The following is a 24,905-nucleotide window of genomic DNA, read 5'->3' as shown; positions in this document are numbered from 1 at the left end:
ACCTGACAGTGGTTCAGTGGGCACTGCAGACCTGACAGTGGTTCAGTGGGCACTGCAAACCTGATAGTTTTGACTCATGGTAGAAGGAGAGAACCGACTGTAAGTTTTGTTTGTTTGTTTGTTTGTTTTAGTTCCAAGGCCTGAAAAGGGTGTCAGATCCCCTAGAGCTGGACTTAGAGTGATTGTGAGCTTCCTGATGTGAGTGTTTGGAAGGGAACTCAGGTCTTGGAAGATGAACAAGCACTCACAACAGTCGAGCCATCTTTCTAGACCCTGTAAATTGTACTTTCACATGTGAGACACAGTATAAACACAAACATAAATAAAATAAATACATAAATGTATAAGCATTGTACAATTCATTTTAAAGGTATTCCCTCATCTACTCATCAGCAATTTTATGAGATTAAATTTAGAAAAGTAAATAATTTGCCCCAAATCATGTAAATATTGAATGTGGACCTCTCTGATCCTAAACTCGATGCCGATTAATCAATATACTAAGTTACCTAGTGTCCAGGTTAATTTTTACTGCCTAGTTACACTGTTTAATGTGACTCATATGTATCTACAGGTTCCAGGGTAGTGATGGAGAAATTAAATACTTGCAGTTTGCAGAGGAGTTAATTCGTCCTGAGAGAAACACGCTGGTTGTGAGTTTTGCAGACCTGGAACAATTTAACCAACAACTTTCTACCACCATTCAGGAAGAGTTCTATAGGTAAGAGTGTCTTCATTTTCCCTTGAATAGCATGAAGCCTGAGAAGCCAGCTCCTTGCCCTGCATGTTCCCTGTAAGGAAGAAGGGCCGCTGTCACCGTGACTTCCTCCAAGGAGAGGCTCCCTGCTACAAGTGGTCTAACTTTAACCTAGGCCTTTGTGGAACTTGGACTTCCTCTTGTGAGATATCAAAAATCAGTTGCTTTGATACTGCTTTCTCATTTTATCTGATCTTTACCCATCCCATCTCTCCCCTGGAGTAAGTACTTAGAATAATTTATCTAGTTAAGTCCTGGGTGCAAAGTCCTATCTTTGTTTGGGCCAACAGTAGTGATTTTTCTGAGGGGATCTCACTGAGGTGCTACCCAGGTAGACCTTGAGCTACAATTACAATTAGGGGTCTTTATAGCAATAGTGTTCTATTTGTTCTGTTGAACATTTTCATTGTTTTTCTGATGATTGAAGTAATGTATGTCTCTTTTCAGCTCTGGTGACAGTACCATCTTGCCAACCCATGCGTATTTATATTCCAAAAAAAATAGAGAAATCAAATCATGTGTATGCTTTTAACTTTACTACTCCTTGGTAGCCACTCTTTGCCGGTCTGTGGAGGCAAGCTTTCAACAGCCTTTCAAGTCTAGAGTTTTATAGGGATCTTACTGCTTTTTGATGTCTTCCTATGTATATATAGTTTTGGAAAGAATATTATAGTTAGAACACCCTAGCCTTTTTGATCTAATGTATAATTTTCAATATAAAATTCCTTAGAAACATTTTAATTGTTCAATGTAGTGTTTTGTTTTGAATCAGGGTCTCAGTTATATACCCTGGTTGGCCTTGATCTTGTTTTGTGATCTTGTTTTGTAGACTAAGCTGTCCTCAGACTCAAAGATCTCTCTGTCTCTGCCTCCCAAGTACTGGGATTATAGGTGTGCACCACCATATCCAGCATAGCTTGGATGTTTTAGGGGTAGAAATAACTTCAGCTCATTTTGGTTTTATCTATGTATGATAAAAAAAAATTTGTTCACAATTATTGGTCTATATTTCTTCTAAGTAAATATTTGTATAACTACAAATGTTAATAGTGATAAAAGAGAAGACAAGACACAAATTAAAAGCATGGTCATGTTTTCATGGTGGATGGGAAGCTAGAGGACTCTGAAATTTTTTATTCATGGCTGATTAAGAACAGTTGAAGGGAAACTGAGTGAGGTAGCCACACAGGTGAAAGTGCTTGCTGTATAAGCATTAGGATCAGAGTTCAATCCCCAGCAGCTGCATAGACTAGATGTGGTAGTTAACACTACAACCCTGAAGCTGGGAAATGGAAAGAGAGCAGCCCAGGTGCTTACTGGCTAGCCAGTCTAGCTATTCAGTAGTGGGGTCCAGATTCAAGGAGAGACCACGTGTGTTTAAAAAAGAGAGAGAGGTGCAGGAAGACACCTAATGTTGATCTCCGTTTTCATGCATGTGTTCATGGGTGCACATACCATATACACCAAGAAAAAAATGGGTTGGAGGGATAAGCAGCAGAGTTTCTTATAAAACAAGCAGAGGAGAGGCTAATCTAGGGCTTCGCACATAGGCCTCTGCTTTACTAGCTTGTAAACTGTCCAGAGGAACCAACAGTGTTCAACCTAGTGCTGACAAGGCTTTTGGACAGAAAAGTTCCCTGTAGTATGGGTACTAAATGGCTCACAGCAGCAGGTACTTAGTGTAGCTCTTTGTCTGTGGTGTTTCTGTCTGTGGTGGGATAGGGGATGATTGATAAAAGCGTCCTGCAATTAAATTTTAAAGCTCGATTTTGACCAGATGAAATGCTGTGCTCTTAAAGTTGACAAACATGAAAAAGAAGACAGACGGAGTCAGACTAATCTGTCACTGGTTCTGTTTGTTTTTCAGAGTCTACCCTTACCTGTGTCGAGCCTTGAAGACCTTTGTCAAAGACCGAAAGGAGATCCCTTTTGCTAAGGATTTTTATGTTGCGTTCCAAGACCTACCTACTAGACACAAGTAAGGAAAGGAACCTTTAGGGGCTGAAAGGACCCATCATATCACATCCCACTTACTGGGCATATTGAAGTACACAGCCATGCGATAGCTGCCTGTGTCATACACAAGTCAGCCTGCCTTTGCTGGGTCTCCATGTCCTCACCTGTCACGGAACACTGATACTGTGAAAGTTCCTCATGTTTGCTTGTGTCTTTTATAGATAAGGCCTTCTGAGTAGCTCATGCTAGCTTCTAATCCTCAGGTTTCCTCGTGGCAGGTGGCTGACATTTTTGAAGTATTTAGCCCTAATACCCAGAAAGTGTGGTTTGGAGAAACTTGTTTTTCTGTGGAGCTAGGATAGGCAATATGAAGCGAGTCGGATACTTAGTGTTGCTGTTTTTAAGGCACCTTTTAGGGAAATTGGGAGACAAGATTTGCCAAGGGGGAAAAATTTGAGAACTAAGAACAGCTGCAGAAATTTAAGAGTAAGGCCAGTGATTGGTACATGCCTAATCTCAGCATTCAGTAAGCAGAGACATGTGAGTCTCTTGACTATTCAAGGCCAGCTGGTCTAAGGAGTGAGTTCAGGTCAGCCAGAAAGATGTAGTGAAATTCTGTCTCAAAAAAAAAGGAATGAATGAATTTAAAAAGTAAAAAGTTCATGAATTTTGGACTTTAATGAATATGGACTCACAGTATATAGATCTGGCTGATCTTGAACTCACAGCAATCACTTTTTGGTGCTTCTGCCAATTGCTTATTGAGATTAAGCCAGGCACCACTAGGATTGGGAGAGATGTTCAATGGTTAAGAGCACTGGCTTCTCTTCCAGAGGACCAGGTTCAATTCCCAGCATTCATGGCAGCTCTCACCTCTATAACTCCAGTTCCAGAGCATCCAGTACCATCACACAAACAAGCATGCATGCAGGCAAAACACCCATGCACGTAATAAAAATAATTTTTAAAAAGGCATGCACCACCATCCCCCAACTTAAGTACATAATTTGAAACATCTTCTTAACTTGAAGAAAATTGTTTTAAGTTTTATTCGTGTGTGTGTGTGTGTGTGTGTGCCAAAGTCAAGTGTGTACACTGCCCAAAGAGACCAGAAAAAGTGCTGGATCCCCTGGAGTGAGTTTCCTGTTGTTGTGACATAGGCACTAGGAACTCAGATCCTCTGGACGAGCAGCAAACACTCTTTTAACCAACAAGTTCTCCAATTCTGAAACAGTATTTTTTCTGACATGGTCCTCCTGCTAGGCTGACTGGCCAGTGAGCACCCAGGATCTCCCCTTCAACAACACACTGGTTTTAAATGCACGTCATGGTACCAACCCAATTTTTTTATTTCTTCAGTCTTTTCATATTTCATTTTTGTTTTTATTTATTTACTTATTCTGGCTTTTTTAGACTGTTTTTCTGTTCATTTCTGGCTGTCCTACAACTTGCTCTATAGACTAGGCTGGCCTCAAATATGATATCCACCTGCCTCTGCCTCCCAAGTGCTGGAAATAAAGGTGTCACCACCACTCCCCAGCTCATTTTTATTTTTATTGTGAATTTGTATTACATAATTCAAAAGAAATTATGGCCTGGAAAGATAGCTCAGCTGCTAAGGGTGAACTGCTGTTTGTTGAGGACCTGAGTTTAGTTTCCAGCGATGGAGGCTTCTAACCGTTTGTAACTCCAGCTCTAGGAAGATTCCATGACTTCTGGCCTTAGAAAGTGCCTGCCCTCACATGCACATACCCACACATAGACATACCCGTACATTAAGACAAAAAAAATTAAAAAAGAAACATTCCTTAAGTTTCTTATGCTAAGTAGATGTGTAATGGGCTAAGGTGGTAGCTCAGTGTGTGAGATTTTAGGTTCAATTCCCAGAACTGAGGGGGAAAAAAAGATGGAAAGGATGTCTCTTAATGCTGCTTGTCTTCAATAGGATTCGTGAGCTTACTTCATCCAGGATCGGGCTGCTCACTCGAATCAGCGGGCAGGTGGTGCGCACTCACCCAGTTCACCCTGAGCTTGTGAGTGGAACTTTCCTGTGCCTTGACTGCCAAACAGTGATCAAGGACGTAGAGCAGCAGTTCAAATACACACAGCCGAACATCTGCCGAAATCCAGTGTGTGCCAACAGGAAGAGGTTCCTTCTAGACACTAATAAATCAAGATTTGTTGATTTTCAAAAGGTATTTACTTCTGTTTAGACTAGATTCTTATATATAAATGTATTTATTAGTCAAATAGATTAGATCAGATTTACTGCTAATAATTCATTTTTGACCCTTGTAATAACTTATTTAGATGTAAGTTTTTAAGGAGTGTAGTGCCCATAGAGGCCAGAAGAAGGTATTAGGTTCTCTGTTACAGATTGTCCTACTTTGGTTCTATTGCTGTAGTAAACTTTACTAAAAGCAACTTGGTCGGGGGAGAGCATTTGTCATCTTATAGTTAATAGAAGGATGTCAAGACAGGACCTGGGAAGTAGGAACTGAAGTAGAGGCCATTGAATAATGGTTCTCAACTTGTGGGTCTCGACCTAAAATCATCAGAAAACATAGATAATTACATGACAACTCATAACAATAGCAGATTTACAGTTATGAAATAGCAACAAAAGTAATTTTATGGTTAGGAATTACTACAACATGATGAACTAACTATATTAAAGGGTGGGTGGCAGCTTTAGGAAGATTGGGAGCCACTGCCATAGAAGAAGGCTGCTTACTATATTATCCAAGGCCTGGCTAACCCGTTTCTACAACCCAGGACCACTTACTTGGGAGGGGCCCAAACCATTGAGGTCTGGGCCTTCCCACACCAATCATCAATCAAGAAAATGTCCCACATGGCCTGCCCACAGGGCAGCATGATAGAAGCATTTTTCCAACCGAGCGTCCCTCTTCCCAGATAGTTATAGTTTCTGTTAAGATGACAAGAGCTAACCAGGACACAGATGGTTGTAAGCCTCCACATGGATGCTAGCAATCAAATTCTGGTCTTAACCACTGAACCACCTCTTCAATCTTAGCCAACTGAGCTATTTGACTGAGAGGGTACAACATTTTTATGTATGTTGCCTCCGTGTGGTGCAGCATTTGCAAAGCAGGTTGTACTTTTACTTATGGAGCCTTCTCCAGAACCAGAGATGGAGTTGCTCAACCAGTTGAACTATTTGACGAGAAGTTTTAGGACACAAGATCTTTATGTATTTTTATGTATATGGGTATTTTGCTTGTATGTATGTCTAAGAACTATAAGCATGCAGTGCAACATTGGAGCCTCTAGGACTGCAGTTATTGGTGGTTGTAACCCTCCATGTGGGTACTGGGATTAAAGCCAAGTCCTCTGAAAAGCAACCAGTGCTCCTGATAGCTGAGACATCTTTCAGCCCCTAGTACAAAGTTTTCAGATGAATATTGGTATGTATTAAAAGTCTATAGGGCAGGGCCTATGTAGATAGACCTGTATTTGATCCCTCCTACCACATAAAGAGCCAAATGTGGTGGCATGTACTTTCAACTCTGTGCAGGGGAAGAAGAGGCAGCCAGATTCCTAAAAGGTAGTTGATAACCAGCCTAGCCAAATTGATGAGTTCTAGGTCAGTGAGAGACCCTGTCTTAAGAAAGAAGGTGGATGGTCCTGAGGAGTGACACCTGAGATAGGTGAGACCACCTGCACACACACAAAGAAGGTGTACAAAGAAGAGGCTGGGTTATGTATAGCATCTCTTTTCTTTTGCTGTTGTTATTGATTATAGGTTCGTATTCAAGAGACTCAAGCGGAACTTCCCCGGGGAAGTATTCCCCGAAGTTTAGAGGTTATCCTGAGAGCTGAAGCTGTGGAATCAGCTCAAGCTGGTGACAGATGTGACTTCACAGGGACACTGATTGTTGTGCCTGATGTCTCCAAGCTTAGCACACCAGGTCAGTAATTTGTTGCTCAGCTGTAAGGAGTCCTCGTCACCTGCTTTCCAGGATAGCTGGCTTCTTTGTAACCAATCAGGATGAGCATGGAAGTATGAAGAGGGTTAAATTTTGATTTTTTTTTTTTTTTTTAATGAAAGGTGTTGTTTTAACTTTGACTTACTCAAGTACATTAGTTCTTATGAGTACCATTAGTGTTTACACCTTCTCTTTTCATTCTTACAGGAGCACGTGCAGAGACTAACTCCCGAGTCAGTGGAGTTGATGGGTATGAGACAGAAGGCATTCGAGGGCTCCGGGCTCTTGGTGTCAGAGATCTGTCATACAGGCTGGTCTTCCTTGCCTGCTTTGTTGCACCAACCAACCCAAGGGTAAGTCTTATTAACTGAAGCCTAATTCAGGGACTATAGTAAATAAATCACAACTTTGAAACCTCCACTACAATCTTACTGTAGTGGAATTTCTTTCCCTTTATGTTATTTTGGCTCCCTATAATTTTTTTTTTTTTCTTCCACCTCAGTTTGGAGGGAAAGAACTCAGAGATGAAGAACAGACAGCTGAGAGCATTAAGAACCAAATGACGGTGAAGGAATGGGAAAAGGTGTTTGAAATGAGTCAGGACAAAAACCTGTACCACAATCTCTGCACTAGCCTCTTCCCTACTATACATGGTAAGAGCTCTGTGATAGAGACTCAATCAGGAGGGAGCGTTCCACGGGTTCAGTACTGCCTCAGGGATTTTCACGAAGAGATTGCTTCTGGAGCTGAAGAAATGACTTGTGATAAGATTACTGGCTACTTTTTCAGAGAACCTGGGTTTGATTCACAGTATTCACAACCATCTATGACCCCCCCCAATTATGAATGAGGCATCCGTGGGCAGGTAGTCACCACAAGTAGCTCATTTAGTGCAGAACCTGAAAATAAAGCAAGGAGGAGACAGTGCTCTCGTAGTCTTGGAGCTACAGGTTTTAAGTTCACGTGTTACTTGTTAAAATTCAAGTCACAAACTATATTCTATGCCATCAAGGAGGAGGCTGACCCAGGGGGGTGCATGTGAGTTTGAGTATACCCTGGACCCTATCTACAAGAGTTGTAAATTCATGCCTACTTCAAAGGTAGAAAATTAGGTTCCATCTCCTTTGTTTGAGACAAGATCTTCCTATGGAGTCTCAGCTGCACCAGAACTGTAGACCAAGCTAGTCTCGAACACACAGGACTGGGATTAAAGGTATAATCTACCACAGCCAACGGGTCCGTCTCAGTTTTTATTGATTTTAGGCTGTCCTTGAATTTAAGGGATTCACCTGTCTCGTCTCTCAGGTGCTGGATCAAAAAGGCATCTGCCAGCATACTCAGTTAGGTTCTCTCAAAATAACAAATATCAAAACTTTTTATGGACTATTTAAAAGTCATCATACCCTCGACACATTTGTCTCATTGGTTTTTTGAGACAGTGTTTCTCTGTGTAGCCCAGACTGGACTCAAACTCTGAAATCCACCTGCCTCTGCCTCCCAAGTGCTGGGATTAAAGGCGTGCGCCACCACTGCCCGGCATACCATGCCTATGTATCATACCAAGAAGGAAGACACATTTAGAAGACAACTTTGTAGTGATAGTTATTTCCTTTTACATGTTTTTCTGGGATCTTCTGGCTTATGAAGCAAGGACCTTTACCTACTGAGCCATCTTACCATCCCTCATGAAAGTTAATTTTTCATCTGGAGCTTTTAATTTCAGGCAATGATGAAGTAAAACGTGGAGTCTTGCTGATGTTGTTTGGCGGTGTTCCTAAGACAACAGGGGAGGGAACCTCTCTCCGTGGGGATATAAATGTCTGCATTGTTGGCGATCCAAGTACAGCTAAGAGCCAGTTTCTCAAGTAAGTACCTGCCTGAGGTAAAGCAGTACAGCTGTGTGCTTGCAGGCCAGCTCTGCTACCAAGGATGCCGTCGGCTGCTCTAGAGACAGGGTCTCTGTAGCATGTGTCACTGTGTCCAACTAAGAAGAGTGTTAGATAATTGCTTTATGTAATTTCCCATTTTCTGTTTAATGGGTTTCTTGTCCTTCATAGAACATATGAGTGACCAGGAGGTAGACAACATTGTACTTTTATGTAAAAACATTTTGTTTTAGCCATTTTTAGGGTTACTTCTACTCACTACCGCCCCTGTCTCCAGAGCATCTTTCTCCTCTCCTGAACTGAACCACTACACCTGTAAAGCCATGGTTCCTCGGTCCCTCTCATAGCTCCTAGCAAGCGCCATTTTACTTTGTCTAACTAATAGTGTGACCCTACTATTACAGTCTCTGTGTCTAGCCTGCTTCTCTTAGTACAGTACACATCTATTTGGGGGAGGGGGGGTTGAGACAGGGTTTCTCTGTGTAGCCTTGGCTGTCCTGGAACTCATTCTGTAGACCAGGCTGGCCTCGAACTCAGAAATCCTCCTGCCTCTGCCTCCCAAGTGCTGGGATTAAAGGCATGCGCTACCATCGCCCGGTGTACACATCTATTTTATATGCATTACTGTATTGTGTTTTATACATAATAGATGAATGTTTCAGTTGTTTCTATTCTCCCATTATAATAGTAATAATTCTATGAAAATCACTAAATTGAGTATCAGAGACTCTGCTTTTCTATTTTGTTTTCAGATAGGATTTTTCTCTACAGTCCAGAATGGCCTCAGATTCATGAATTCATGATCTTGTTTTAGTCTCCTAAATACTGAGATTAGAAGCTTGTACCACACCCAGCTCTAGTCCTTAATTAAAAAAAAAAAATTCTTGGTTTTTTGAGACAGGGTCTCTGTGTAGCCTTGCTTGTCTTAGAACTTGCTCTGCAGATCAATCTGGCCTTGATAAAGATCTGCCTGCCTCTGCCTCCCAAGTACTGGGATTCAAGACTACCACTACCACCTGGCTTTCTTAATTTAATTTTTTTTAAAGTATTTATTTTTGGGAGCTGGAAGAATGGCTTAGTGAGTAAAGGCACACACAGACCTGGTGGCTAAAGTTCAGTCCCTGGAACTTGTACAGGGAAGCGGAAAGGGATCACAAAATTGTCATTTGACCTACACATACACACACACACACACACACACACACACACACAAGTAAAAATAAATGCATTTGTTAAGGTCAGAGTTGATGTTTTTGTCTCATTCACTCCATTTGACCGGAATGAATTTGAATCAGTTTTAGAACTCCTGTTAGCTGATATTTCTGGAAGTGGTGTAGTGTATTGATTGTGTTAATGAATCTTTGTGTGATGTTCTTGAATAGGCATGTGGATGAGTTCAGTCCCAGAGCTGTCTACACCAGCGGCAAAGCCTCCAGCGCCGCTGGCTTAACAGCTGCCGTGGTGAGAGATGAAGAGTCTCATGAATTTGTCATTGAGGCTGGAGCATTGATGCTGGCTGATAACGTAAGGACATTGTATGCTGTTGGATATAGGGAAATCAGAGTACCCTTTGACCTTTCAATAACAAGCTATAGTTTTTATTGAATTCATTAGTATGTTATTCAGTTTTATTAATCTACATTGAATTGAGACTCATCATTAGTTGATACTTTCTGAGCATCCCTAGAATGTGTTGAATACTGTATTGTGTTTTATACATAATAAATAGATGGATCTTTCAGTTGTTTCTATTCTCCCATTATAATAGTAATAATTCTATGAAATCATCCCAGTTTGTTGCTTTGCTAACATCTCTGAACAGGTCTGTCTGTGAATACACAGTACATTTCCTATATACTTAGCACAGATGAGTTCCTTGTGGGTATGCAGGCTTATATTCCTTGTGCTACTCTCACTCTTTACTTTTCCAGACTAAAATCAATGTTTAAGCCAGTCAGTCTGTATTTGTAGTTGGCCTGGAACTCCCAGAGATCTGCCTCTCCTATCCACATCAGATGGGTACCATTACACGCAGCCCAAATCTCTTTGTGCTGAGGTTTAAATTTTGCAGTTTATTACCTGCGTAGTATGTGTTTTGCTCTTAGGTGTTGTAAGTGGGTCAGGCATGAGATTCCCTTCTGGCTCTGTGGTGTTGAGTAGTCTTGCCTAAACCGGAATGAAGGATGCTTATATCCCATCTCCATGTGCCTAGGGAATAGAAAGGTCTCTGGTAGGAGATTACCATCTTACACCTGCAAAGCAGTTTCTCTGATTTCCTTACACATGCTAGGCAAGTAAATACTCTACCCCCGAGCTCTATCCTTGGCCCTGCAAAGGAAATTCCTTAATGCTAGGTCTGTTTGGTTACAGGGTGTCTGTTGTATTGATGAATTTGATAAGATGGATATGCGAGACCAAGTTGCTATTCACGAAGCTATGGAGCAGCAAACCATATCCATCACTAAAGCAGGAGTGAAGGTGGGTATCCTCGGCCATGCAGACTGTGTGTTAGACACATTGCTCCAATGCGGGATGCTAGTCTAACATGTAAGAGACAGGTGGTATTCAGGGCCCAGCACAACTCTTGTTGCTGTAATAGAAGTAATGGTACTGGTGTAATTTTTAGCATTTCATTTTTCAGAAATTTAAAGCCTTTAAAATATTCATTTGTTTGGAGGTCTGCTTTGGCATCTATGTGACAAGACAATTTTGTGAATTTGGTTCTTTCCTTCCATCTTTACATGATTCCTGAGACTCAGACTCAGGTCACCAGGCTTGTATAGAAGGGACACAGGACCTGCTGAGCCATCTTGCCAGATGTGTTTTGTTAAATGTTTCATAAACAATGTGCAGTTGTTGATTAAACAGCCTTATTATAACAAAAACAGCTGTCCCAGTACTACAAATTACTCAAAGATCAACAGATAAGTTAAATGAAATTATCTTTTTGTTTGTTTTTTGGGTTTTTTTGTTTGTTTGTTTGTTTTGAGACAGGATTTCTCTGTCTAGCCCTGGCTGTCCTGGAACTCACTCTGTAGACCAGGCTGTCCTTGAACTCAGAAATCCACCTGCCTCTGCCTCCCAAGTGCTGGGATTTAAAGGTGTGCGCTAACACGGCCCAACATTAAAAAATATCTTAACTTATTAGAAGTAGTAGTAGGTTTGAGGGACAGACAGATGACTTAGCAGTTAAAAGCATGTACTCTTATTGCAGAGGACCTGAGTTCAGTTACTAGAACTCAGAATGGGCAGCTTATAACTCCAGAGATTTCAGCTTCTTCTGGCTCCTGTAGGCACTGCAGGCACATGCACTTACATATAGAGGCAGACATGCATATACATAATTTTAAAATTAAATCTTTTAAAAATTGAAAAAGATTTTCTAAAAGTAATACACTGATGTATAAATTTAGGAGAAATCTTATACAACTCATAGTACAATGGATACTAGATATGTGCTGAGTATGTACACACAACCAAGCAAGTGCATGCCATTCCTCCTTTAGCTTCATAATTTTATTAGCAGTCTTCCTGTAGTAGCACCTGCTAGGTCCATTATGATTTCTTTGCTTGGTGGCACTCAGCTGCATGCATTGGGTGATTTCAGTCTGGTGTGTCACAAGCTATGTCCTTTGTCATGTCAACTGAGGCCCCTCCTGTGCCTAGTTAGAAGGTAGATTCCTAGCAGAGTGCTAGCTAAGAGACCTGTGCCGCTCATCACGGTGTAGAAGAGCCTGCTGTGCTGATACCATGCCTCAGTCTGGATGATTCCGTCACTAAAAAGGCCTTTGCTTCCGTTTAGTTAATGGCGTGAGATATAACTTTTGCTTGTATCTTGTGGGTTTGTTTTAGTCTCATGGTTTTCTCTCATGGTCAGGCAACTCTGAATGCCAGGACATCCATTTTAGCTGCGGCAAACCCTGTCAGCGGACACTACGACAGATCCAAATCTCTGAAACAGAACATCAATCTGTCAGCGCCCATCATGTCCCGCTTTGATCTCTTCTTCATTCTGGTGGATGAGTGCAATGAGGTAACCACTTAAGCTGCTGTTGTTCATATCTCCTTTTGTGCCTCTTGGGTGTATTGTTCCTGGCCGGACTTGGTTGTTCTTAGATTTAAGTATTCAGCCTTAGCATCTCGGATGTGTGTGACTCTGCTGGCCTTGAACTCTCTAACCCACCATGCCCATCTTAATGGGATATACTCCTAATCGATAAGCAAGAAGCTCTGTTTCAATAATTAATGGAAAACCCTTGCTTCCAACCTGGCTTGAGACATTATCTAAATAAAACTGCCTTGCTTTTGTGACTGGGGGGACTTGGGGTTAGGTTTCCCCCCTTTTCCCTTCATAAATACACAAACGTAGTAAACTCATAGATAATAGTGGAATGGCTAAGAGGACACTCGGAAGCTAGTCTCGTCAGTACTGTCCCTGCTACTTACTGAGACCTTGGTCAGATAATTTAACTTTTCTGGCACTTAGTTTACTTCTACATAAAATAAAGCTATCATCTACATCATGAGGATTGCTTTCTAGACATACCTGAGGAAATGGTTTCATATAAGAGGCTCCTGTGAATGCTCTATTGGGGCTATTTTGAAAGTTTTTAAAAAATTTTTTTTTTCTTCTGTTTTTGTTTTTGTTTTGTTTTTGAGACAGGGTCTGTATGTGGCCCTGGCTATCCTGGGATTCACTATGCAGACCATGCTGGCCTCAAAATGACAAAGATCTGCCTACCTCTGCCTCCAATTGCTGGGATTAAAAACACGCACCATCATGCTCAAGCCCATTACTCGTGTGTCAGCAGCATTACTCTAACTGGTTACTTGCTCCTGCTTTGCTTGGTTTTGGCCGGTTCCCTTCCCTTGCCTTTCCTTTGGCTCACAAGCTTCTATAACCACGTTGCCATGAATACAAAGCCCTTTTCTCACCCCGTGGCTATCAGACGTGTGTGGTGCACAGACATGCATGTAAGCAAAACGCTCATGCACATAGAATAAATAAATCTATGTAAGGCTTAACTCCATTGAGGTTCCTGCATCTGCCTCCTAAGAGCTAGGCTGCAGGCCTTTACTGCATGCCGAGATAAGAGATCATGTGTAGCTATACATCATCCCTTAAACTACAGGCGGTACTTTGGAATCAATACTACTATGACTGAAAGAAGTTCTCTTATTTTGGATTAGGTGACAGATTATGCTATTGCCAGGCGCATAGTAGACTTGCATTCAAGGATTGAAGAGTCGATCGACCGGGTTTATTCCCTTGATGATATAAGAAGGTATCTTCTCTTTGCCCGACAGTTTAAGCCCAAGGTAATCTGCCTTGCCATACCTGGATAAGTCATGGTGGTGGAGGTGTTAAAATTGGATATAAATAAATGGGTTATGTGGAAATTACTGAACTTGGTTTTAGTTTGGGTTTTTTAGCTTTAGCCTTGGCTTTGATCTTTTGAGGCAAGCGGGGTATCCACTATGTACTCTAGACTAGCCTCAAACTCACACAATCCTGCTTTAGATGCCCACTTCTCTATTTATAGGAATGTACTAATATGCCTAGCTATATTCATTTTATTTATTACATGTAAGTACACTGTAGTTGTCTTCAGATACTCCAGAAGACGGTGTCAGATCTCGTTACAGATGGTTGTGAGCCACCATGTAGTTGCTGGGACTTGAACTCAGGACATTCAGAAGAGCAATCAGTGTTCTTAACTGTTGGGCCATCTCATCAGCCCCTCTTTTTTTTGTTGTTTTGTTTTGGGTTTTTTTGTTAAATATTCTCAGATCTTTAGCTTATTGTTTGAGAATTTTATACTTGAATAAGATGTGTTTTTATAAATCCACCTCTGGCTTCTAGACTAAAATATCCACACCACTTTTCCTTCCTAGCTTTGTATACTCTTTTAAGCTTGTGTTGAATACAGGTTTGTTTTTTCTTTCTTTTTATTTTTATTTTATGTATATGAGTACACTGTAGTTGTACAGATGGCCATGAACCATCATGTGTGTGGCTGCTGGGAATTAAACTCTGGACCTCTGCCGGCCCCGCTCACTCCATATAATTCATTGTAGCTGTCTTCAGATATACCAGAAGAGGGCGTCAGAACTCATTACGGGTGGTTGTGAGCCACCAGGTGGTTGCTGGGATCGGAACTCAGGACCTTTGGAAGAGCAGTCAGGGCTCTTACTGCCTGAGCCATCTCGGCAGCCCCTTGTTTTTTCAGGAATGGTTTATTTGTTAGTTTGTTTTTGTTTTTCCGAGACAGGGTTTCTCTGTATAGCCCTGGCTGTCCTAGAACTCAGTCTGTAGACCAGGCTGGCCTGGAACTCAGAAATCCACCTGCCTCTGCCTTCCAGGTGCTGGGATAAAGGCGTGCACCACTACTGCCCGGCTGTGAGTGACTTTTGTATAACGAGTGTGTATTTGTCAGGACTACTTTGTACTGAGAGTTTCTTATTCTGAAAAACTAAGGGCCTTTTAAGTCAGTCTGTGCTGTCTTTTTCCCTAAAGCCAGTATAAGTTCATTAGCTAAGCCTCAAAGATAGATTGAGTGTTAATGAGCTTTGACATCTTGAGGTACATTTCATTTTACTCTATTGCTTCATGTGTTAAACACCGTTTAGAAATGGTCAGTTGCTTACACTGGTCCATTGTCTTCATGTTCATAAAATTAGGACATGAATTTATAGGCTTTTGAGTGTCAGTTTCCGAAGTAATTCACTGTCTTTGTGATAAAGTTTTAACCTCTGCCCTCTTTTTCCTGGAGTGCTCCCATCCAGGACCCTCTTTAACTGAAGTTTAATGTAGTCAATCAAAAGGGGGAGGGGTGGGCTGGAGAGATGGCTCAGTGATTTAGAGCACTGACTGCTCTTCTGAAGGTCCTGAGTTCACATTCCAGCCACATGGTGGCTCACAACCACCCGTAATGGTCCGCCCGACGTCAGCTGCAGTGTACTTATTATAATAATAAGTAAATCTTTGGGCCGGAGTGAGCTAGGTCTACTGGAGTGAGCAGGGGTCCTGAATTCAAATTCCCAGCAACCATATGATGGCTCACAACCATAAGTACACCTACAGTATACTTATATACATAAAATAAATAAATATTTAATCTTTTTTTAAAAAGAAGAATATAAATATCTCTCTGACTTGACTGGTTTTGAAACAGATTTCCAAAGAGTCAGAGGACTTCATTGTGGAGCAATACAAACGCCTCCGCCAGAGGGATGGCTCTGGGGTCACCAAGTCCTCGTGGAGAATCACCGTGCGACAGCTTGAGAGCATGATCCGACTCTCAGAGTCAATGGCCCGAATGCACTGCTGTGATGAGGTACCAGTCCTCTGATAACATGGGACCTGGAAGACATGAGTTGGCTTGTGGGCATGTTTTTATCTTTGTTATGGAATATCCCACAGCCGGTTAATACCACTCTCCCAGTAAGAAGGTTGCTATCATGTAGTTATAAGGTATGATGTCTAGATTGATAGTAATGGATAAAATATTATAATCAGTACATTATGGAGTGCAGATACAGGTGAGTATACAAGAGAAACATTTAATCTCTACAGTGTCCTCGGGCCCAGGCTGGGAATATAAATGTGACTGACTCCTGCCTCAGAAGGACCCTTCCTCCTTAGGGTTGTATATAATCAGTGTGTGGTGGGTTTGGGTGTTATTTTGGTTTTGCATATGCCAGGGCAAAATTAAATTCAAGGCTTTGTGCATGCTAAGCATACTCATGACACTGACCTTAACTCCATGGGTTTTTAATTGCTCTTGGTGCCCTAGACTCAAAACAAATGTCAGATTATGGAAAGGGGATGATATTGGAGGCCACACGTCTGCTTCAAACCAAGAGGCTTTTGTGTACTTTTATATACAAAGTTCAGTTAGAATTCAAATTTTTTGTCTGTGAAAGGACAAAGGTTCATTTGTTTATTATGTTTCTGAAATGGGGGCTCTTGGTAACCTGGCTTAAATCCCCAGCCCTCTGCCATGGATGGAATTATAGATACTCTTAGGTTTTGAGATAGCATTTAAAGCCCAATTTGGCCTTGAACCTGGCATTGTATCCAATGCCTATATCCCAAGGCTTAGGAGGTAGAGGCAGGAGAATCCTGAGTTCAAAGTCATCCTCATCTACATTTCAAGTTTGAGGCCAACTTGAGCTGAATGGGTTTTCGTCGCAAAAAATAAATCAATAAAACAAGATTTGGGAATGTTGTAGATACTTGTGTGTCAAGCTCTAGATTCAGTTCTCAGTACTCTGAGGGAAGGGAGAAAGGTACACACGTTTAATTCCAGCACTCGGGAGGCAGAGGTAGGTGTATCACTGTGAGTTCAAGACCAGCCTGATCTACAGAGGAAGTTTCAGTATAGCCAGGGCTATACAAAGAAACCTTGTCTCAAAAAAAGGAAAAAAATAAAGAAAATGGAACTGGGGAGATTATGTGGCTTGTGGTTAAGAATATAGAGGGCCCAGGTTATAGTTCCAGCAACCACGTGATGGCTTCCAACTGTCCTTGACACCAGTTCTGACTCCACCTTCTGGCCTCTGCAGGCTCTGAGTGCATATGTCTGAGTGGTACACAGACATAATTGCAGACAAATGTGCATATTAAATAAAAACAAAATAAAGGGAGGAAAGGACCTTTTCTTGTTAGGTCCAGTTCTGCCTCCCAGCTCCATGCTCTAGAAATAAGACTTAGACTCAAAAATATATTCACAGATACCTTGGCCATATAACCAGGCTCTATTCCAACTAGATCATAACTAAAGATAACCCATTTATTTTAATCTACATTCTGCCATGTGGCTAGTTACCTGTGCTCAGGAATCATGAGTCTGTCTCCTCTGATCTTCCCGGGCTGATCTTCCTCCTGGATCTATCCCAGAATTCTTTCTCCTCCTAGATACTCCATTTCTCATTTCCTGCCTAAGCCATAGGCCATAGGCTTTTTAATTGGCAGGTGATACACCCATATAATACACATCATATTCTCTACAAACCAGAATTTGGCTCTGTCTTAGTCAGGGTTTCTATTCCTGCACAAACATCATGACCAAGAAGCAAACTGGGGAGGAAAGGGTTTATTTAGCTTATACTTCCCACATTGCTGTTCATCACCAAAGGAAGTCAGGACTGGAACTGAAGCAAGACAGGAAGCAGGAACTGATTCAGAGGCCATGAAGGGGTGTTACTTACTGGCTTGCTCAGCTTGCTTTCTTATGGAGCCCAGGACTTGCAGCCCAGGGCTGGCACCACCCACAATGGGCCCTTCCACTTTTGATCACTAATTGAGAAAATGCCTTACAGCTGTGTCTCATGGAAGCATTTCCTCAAGGGAGGTTCCTTTCTCTGTGATAACTCCAGCTTGTGTCAAGTTGACACACTAAACCAACCAGTACAGGTTTCCAGCACCGTTCACTCCTCCACAGGCATCTGTACTCATGAGCACATACCCACACATAGATACACAGAACACATACATAGATACATACAGCTGTATCAATTCATATATGCCTGTGGAAGGTGAGAGTTATTCTTTGATCTTGATAATGTATGACATTGTCAGTCGTCTCAGCCATCTTAGTGAGTTAATAGTGCCATGTGGGGGTGAGCACAGTGTTCTTAGCTGTTTGGTATAAAATATCTTAACATGACTAAGTTATGTTATTACTGGCTTAGGTCCAGCCTAAACATGTGAAGGAAGCTTTTCGATTACTGAATAAATCAATCATCCGTGTAGAGACGCCTGATGTCAATCTAGATCAAGAGGAAGAGATCCAGATGGAGACGGATGAGGGACCAGGAGGCATCAATGGTGAGGAGCTTTCTCATCAGCTGTCTTTAGATAGACCGATCTTCCAGGGTCTCATGGTAGTGGCACATTTGTCAATGGTTTTGAATGGATGTATCTTAAAGGGATTTTAAATTAACTATAAGCTGAAGCATAATTAAGTAGTTGTACAAAGTATATATCCTTGAAAGACCAAAAGAAAGCACATCAAAATGGACAGGTCCTTTGTCTTCTACTCTTACTTAAAATATTCTATTTAGCTCTTGAATTTGAAATATTTTCTTGGGCAAGTAGATGGTTCAGTGGGTAAATACCCTTATCTGAAAACCTGGTGATCTTACCATGTAAAGGTAAGAGGACTGAGCCTCTGACTTCTGCATATGCACTATGGGATTCTCACATGCATCCATATTCATGATAACAATTTAAAAGATTCTTAGGCTTCTCAGTCAGGTGAATAATATTATTTTATAAGTGCATACATTATAGGTATATGCCACCATGCCCTGCTGCAAGTGGTATCAATAAGATCTCTGTCCCCATCCCTGACACTCTTCTCAAGCCAGTTGTCTTCACTAGTAGGATTTTTTAATTTGTGATTTATCTCTAAAATGATTGTTTTCTGACGTCTGTATTAAGCATAGAGAGTGTGTGCATGGGCACTAGTGAGGGCATGTTGAAGGAGCATAGAGAGTGTGTGCATGGGCACTAGTGAGGGCATGTTGAAGGAGCATAGAGAGTGCATGGGCTCTAGTGAGGGCATGTTGAAGGAGCATAGAGAGTGTGCATGGGCACTAGTGAGGGCATGTTGAAGGAGCATAGAGAGTGTGTGCATGGGCACTAGTGAGGGCATGTTGAAGGCAGGTGGGAGGACAGGACTTAGGTGGTTACTTCTTCCTTAGGTCATGCTGACAGCCCTGCCCCTGTGAATGGCTTCAATGGCTCCAGTGAAGATGCCAGTCAGGAGCCCGTTTCCAAGCCCTCCCTGAGGCTGGGCTATCCTGAATACTGCCGAATCTCTAACCTCATCGTGCTCCACCTCAGGAAAATGGAAGAAGGTGAGTATGTATCCCATGCTGCCCATCTGCTGTCAGTCGTACATGCTGTTTCTGCTGCTTGTGATGCTAAGCCTTGTATTGAGCTTCTGAAATCAGCAGAGGTGATTGTTTCTGTTGACTCACTTTAGGAGAGAGACTTGGGTAGCATCAGCCTCCCTCCAGGCTCACTGTCAGAAGCTTACAGATCAGTCTACAATACAGAACATAAATACATTGTTCCTATATAGCTTATGATTCTGAAGCAGAATCTTTAGATCTGATCATATGAAGAACATTTTTGCAGGTGGAAATGACTATAGTTGCTTTCCAACAGATGTCTCGTAGGGTATTTGTATTTTATCTATAAAGTACCACAAACGTAATAGAGTCCTCCTCTGATGTGCCTGGTCAGTGGGACACTATTCTCCAGTTAGCCATGGGTAGGAGGATAAACCGTCATCTGTTAGAACTGAGGTTAATTCTGTGTGTGTGTGTGTGTGTGTGTGTGTGTGTGTGTGTGTGTGTGTGTGTGTGTGTGTGTGTGTAGGCAGGCATTTGTGTTTGGGTACCTATGGAGACCAAAAGGGGGGCTTGGATCCCCCAGAGCTGGAGTTACAGTAGGTTGTAAGCTGCCCAGCATGTGTTCTAGAACAGAAAAGTTTCATGGACGACTCTGATGACTTCTAGGCTTAATTCATCGTGCATAACTCCAATCTGTGCTGCAGACTTTCACAGCCAGGTTCATCTAGTACTTAAAAGAAACTGAAGTAGAATCAGAGGTAGATTCTGGCTGAGTGTGGTAGCCTACACTTAGTCTTAGCACGTTTGTCTCTAAGTTCAAAACCAGCCTGGTCTACATAGTGAGCTCCAAGCTAGCCAAGGCTACAAAAACAAAAACAAACAAGATACTCTGAAGAGGAGCTTAATGGGATTTTATATCTTTTGTGTGTGTGGAGTGCTGAGGATGGGATCCAGGTCTTAGTACATGCTAAGCACATGTTCTAAAACCAATCATCTTTGCTTTTTCACCTTATTTTGCAGTTTCTAAAATCAAGCTTAAGGTTTTTCTCTGTGTGCCATGAATTGTATGGCAGTTTGCTAGAGGTCAGTCCTTTTAGACAGTGTGTTTCGTTGCAGAGGAGGACGAGTCAGCACTAAAGAGGAGCGAGCTTGTCAACTGGTACCTGAAGGAAATTGAGTCAGAAATAGACTCTGAAGAGGAGCTCATAAATAAAAAGAGGATCATAGAGAAGGTTGTTCACCGACTCACACACTATGTAAGTGTCCATGCCTGGGCTCCGGGGCACTATGAGGGACTGCCTGTATCTGCAGGCTTTTTGATGAATCATTGAGGTGTGATAGTAATTGTGGTTGAGGAAAATTAACCACAAGGGAGGGACTTTCTGAAAACAAGCAGAATTCAGGTAAAAGCTGAGCAGGCAGCGTCTGGATCTTCCCTTTGGGTGGGCTTTTGTGGTGTCTTATTTAGCTGTACTAGTTAGTACTGTGCCCTGGGTTTGCGTGTGCTGCTCAGGTGTGTTTCTGCTGAACCCCAGGCTCCTGTTTGGGTGCTTTTTAACCTTTTGTTTTCACCCTGCCAGCTTCATTCTCATCTGACTGTTTAATTCTCAACCAGTCCACTAGCACCACCTGTTCCTCATACCCCAGGCCTACCCTAGTCTAGGCAGAGTCTCAGCACCCAGGTCAGCTGGCCAAAACCAGCCTGGAACTCTGCAGAGTCATTAAAATGAAGAAGAGTTAGGATCTAGCTGGCATTGTGTCACACACTTAAATCCTAGCACTCACAGGAGGGCAGGAAAACTAACTGTAAGTTTCAGTTTCGTCTAGCAGCATAGACTGCCTCAGAAGGTGGGAGGGGGATTCTCAAAAGGACAAATAGGCAGCGATTAAAAATGAACACATTTAGTTTTAGACAATTTTGCACAATCTTAAAATTTAAGCACAGTTTGCTGTTTTAAAGTTATATTGACAAGCATTTCATAAAATGTGTAGGATGCCTTATAAAAATCACAATACCTGGGCTATAGAGATGGCTCAGTGGTTAAGAGCACGGACTGCTCTTCCAGAGGACCTGAGTTCAATTCCCAGCAACCACATGGTGGCTCACAACCATCTGTAATGAGATCTGATGCCCTCTTCTGGTGTGTTTGAAGAGAGTGACAGTGTACTCATGTTCATGAAATAAATAAAATAGGCTTTTTTGTTTTTGTTTTTTCAAGACAGGGTTTCTCTGTATAGCTCTGGCTGTCCTGGAACTCACTCTGTAGACCAGGCTGGCCTCAAACTCAGGAATCCACCTGCCTCTGCCTCCCAAGTGCTGGGATAAGTCTTTTTTTTTTTTTTTTTTTTTTTTTTTTTTTTTTTTTTTTATACCTGCTGGGTTTCTTAGTTTTTCAAAGCATCCTAAAGGTTGGGTAACCTAAAGATTCCTAGTAAGAAGTGGGTTAAGCAGAACACCGATAATGGTTTTAAGGTGTGGTTCTGGCCCAGGGAGTTTTCAAGAGGAAACAAGAAAATGTAAGTAGCAGACATTTGGCGGTGTCTGTGGTTCTGGACTGAGGACAAACTGTGCTCCACAGGATCACGTTCTGATTGAGCTCACCCAGGCTGGACTGAAAGGCTCCAGTGAAGGAAGCGCGAGCTATGAGGAAGATCCTTACCTGGTAGTCAACCCTAACTACTTGCTTGAAGATTAAGGTATTGAAGGTAACTTAATGGCCAGGGACCTGTGGTGTCCTACCCTTAGCCTGGACCCTGGATGGCACTGAGAGACAGTTTCTGGAGTGACGCTTGAGGGTGGTTTGAGAAGTGACAGCTGAGTTCATGGACCTGTGAAATTCATCCTGGGACAGGCGTGGGCACTCTGAGCTTCTTGTCGTATGGAAGTTGGAACCCAATCATGCTTTCCGTAAGACCTTTTCTGCATTTGTCGTGCATATGTCTGTGGAAATTGTTTTCTTCTGTCCCAACCACTGCTTTTACTCATGAAAATAAAACAACTTGTTCTGTGATTGTCTATTGGATTCATTTCTCTCTTGATTATTGGCTCCATTTACATGAGTGAGTTTTTTCTGGCTTATTCTTAGTAAAAAGATCATGTCAATTGAGAGTTCTGGGTGACTGTCTCAAGTAAATTTCCAGTGGTTTTGGTGGGGTTTAGTTGGGGATGGGGTGTCTGTGGGGTTTTGCTGTTGGGTTGTGGGGGCAACTTATGTAGCCTAGAATTGAATTTTTGATCCTCCTGTCTTGTTCCTGAGTGCTGGGCTTACAGGTTTTGTACTCCCACACCTGGCTTCTAGAATAAGGACTGTTTACCATCTACTCAGTACTGATTTATTTCTTTCCTAAGGATAATTCTTTGAATTGTTTTCAATTATTTTTACAAGAATTAAACTTTTGTTTGGTGAGGGCATGGATGCTATAACATCTGTACAATCCAAGACAAGTTGCCATATGGGTTCCCCAGCTTGCATCCTGCCATCAGGCTTGACTTCAAGGCTCTTTGCCAACAAAGCTGCCTTATTACCCCTTCATTTTTTGTATCGAAAACTGTCGTTGGGCGGTGGTGGCTCGAACCTTTAATCCCAGCACTTGGGAGGCAGAGGCAAGCAGATTTCTGAGTTTGAGGCCAGCCTGGTCTACAGAGTGAGGTCCAGGACAGCCAGGGCTATACAGAGAAACCTTGTCTTGGAAAACCAAAAAAAAAAAAAGAAAGAAAAGAAAAGAAAACTGTCTATATTGCCAACATTTTTTGTTTTCTAAAGAAAAATAATGAAAGTTTATCATTCCAACAGTACATTAGCCTTTCCTTATGACTAGTTGTTTCTGGTATTTCTTCCTGTCACAACCTTGGACAACATCTGGAGCCAGATGGTCAATTAAAGCAAGCATTTCTATTATGTGAGCCAGGTGTGTTAGTGTGACTCTAGTCCCAGCTACTAGGTGGCTAAGGTAGACAAATGAGACTAGGATTCAGTTAACCTGGGTGAGGACACCTATCTCAGGAAGAATAGTTGGTATGGTGGTACCAGCACTTGGAGAGACAGGCATGTGGGTGGACCTCCGGGTTCAAGCCAAGCTTGGTCTACATACCGAGTTCCAGACCATCCAGGGCTACAGAGTGAGACTATCTTAAAAAGGGCTAAGGACAAAGCCCAATCATAAAGTGATTATGGGCCTGTCTTGGGGTTACTGTTGCTTTGATGAGACACTGTGACCAAAGAGCAAGTAAGGCAGGAAAGAGTTTATCTGGTTTACTCTTCAGCACTGTTCATAGTAAGAAAGAGCAGACATGCTAAAACAGCAGGATCCTGGAGGCAGAGGCCAAGGGTGGGCGCTGCTTCCTAGCTTCATCCCTGTGGCTCGCTTGCCCTCTTGGAACCTTGGGCAGCACTCACCGTGGGCTGGGCCTTCCCTCATGAATCCCCAATTAAGAAAATACTCCTTAGGTTGCTTGGCTACGGCCCCATCTCATAGAGGGACTTTTCTCAACTGAGACTTCCTATCTGATAACTAGCTCACAACACATTGACAACACTAGCCAGTACAGGGCCCAGGCAAAATATCTGGAGGTGCGGTTCATGCTTACAATTTGTTGCTGGGGAAGTGGAGGCAGGCAGGCCCCTGGAGCCTGATAAACTACTGGACAAGTTTCAGGCCAATGAGAGTCCCTGGTTTTGGGGTAGGGAGTTGTTCTTTAATGTACAGCGCCTGAGGAATAACACACAGCACCCACATGGTGGCTAACAACCATCTTTAACTGCAGGCACGAGGCGTGCATGTGATACACAAGTGCATATAAGCAAAGCATTCATCCACATAAGTTTCTGTTTTAAATAACTACATGTTGAGACGGCTCAGCAGGTAAGGGTGCTTGCTTGCCATGCAACTGTAGTTCAGTCCCCAGAACCTGTGGTGAAGGACAAGAAGCCACTTACAAAGTTCTCTCTGTGACTTCCACACGTGCTGTTGTGCATGGACACAATCAAAATTGAAGAATGCAAGTTTTTAATATGTTTAAAGACAGTCTTGCTGTGTAGCTCTATGTGTTGTGTTTTAAAGGCAAGATTTCACTAGGTAGTCTTGGCTGTCCTGGGACCTCTGCCTCTGCTTCCCTAGCAGTAGGATTGAAGAAATCCCCACCACACCTGACCTCACAGTGTTTCTTCAAAGACACTTGAGAACTCCTTGTCATATGTTAAAGTGATAGGAAAACTTGATAGTTATTATATTGGCTGTTGAGAGCTCAGTCATTAAAGTACTTGACCCTCAAACGTGAGGAACTGAGTGTGGAAAAAGACACATAAATTTGAATGTGGAATGCTTGGAATCCCTGCACTGGGGAAACAGGGATGTAGACCAGCTTATCCTACCAAATCAATTCCAAGCCGGTGAAAACCCCAGCTTGAAAATAAGGGGGCCCGCCAGGCGGTGGTGGCACACGCCTTTGATCCCAGCACTTGGGAGGCAGAGGCAGGTGGATTTCTGAGT

General features: G+C 42.3%; 1 protein-coding gene across 1 annotated transcript in view; it reads left to right on the top strand.

Annotated features, from left to right (window-relative positions):
- Nucleotides 1-22,435, top strand: part of Mcm6 (minichromosome maintenance complex component 6) — a 25,768-nt gene extending 3,333 nt beyond the window's left edge. Inside the window, exons 2-17 of the mRNA XM_031381254.1 lie at nt 575-721; nt 2,625-2,735; nt 4,659-4,908; nt 6,480-6,645; nt 6,871-7,016; nt 7,166-7,316; nt 8,387-8,528; nt 9,932-10,073; nt 10,920-11,027; nt 12,427-12,582; nt 13,740-13,868; nt 15,725-15,886; nt 18,246-18,381; nt 19,260-19,415; nt 20,532-20,671; nt 21,995-22,435. Coding sequence (XP_031237114.1) covers nt 575-721; nt 2,625-2,735; nt 4,659-4,908; nt 6,480-6,645; nt 6,871-7,016; nt 7,166-7,316; nt 8,387-8,528; nt 9,932-10,073; nt 10,920-11,027; nt 12,427-12,582; nt 13,740-13,868; nt 15,725-15,886; nt 18,246-18,381; nt 19,260-19,415; nt 20,532-20,671; nt 21,995-22,111 — 2,359 coding nt within the window. The 3' untranslated portion in view covers nt 22,112-22,435. The remainder of the gene's footprint in view (nt 1-574; nt 722-2,624; nt 2,736-4,658; nt 4,909-6,479; nt 6,646-6,870; nt 7,017-7,165; nt 7,317-8,386; nt 8,529-9,931; nt 10,074-10,919; nt 11,028-12,426; nt 12,583-13,739; nt 13,869-15,724; nt 15,887-18,245; nt 18,382-19,259; nt 19,416-20,531; nt 20,672-21,994) is intronic.
- The last annotated feature ends 2,470 nt before the right edge of the window (nt 22,436-24,905 follow it).

This window comes from Mastomys coucha, unplaced genomic scaffold, assembly GCF_008632895.1.
Source record: "Mastomys coucha isolate ucsf_1 unplaced genomic scaffold, UCSF_Mcou_1 pScaffold1, whole genome shotgun sequence".
Taxonomy (NCBI): Eukaryota; Metazoa; Chordata; class Mammalia; order Rodentia; family Muridae; genus Mastomys; species Mastomys coucha.
The sequence above is the reverse complement of the archived record's forward strand: the minus strand, read 5'-3'. Positions and strand labels throughout refer to the sequence as shown.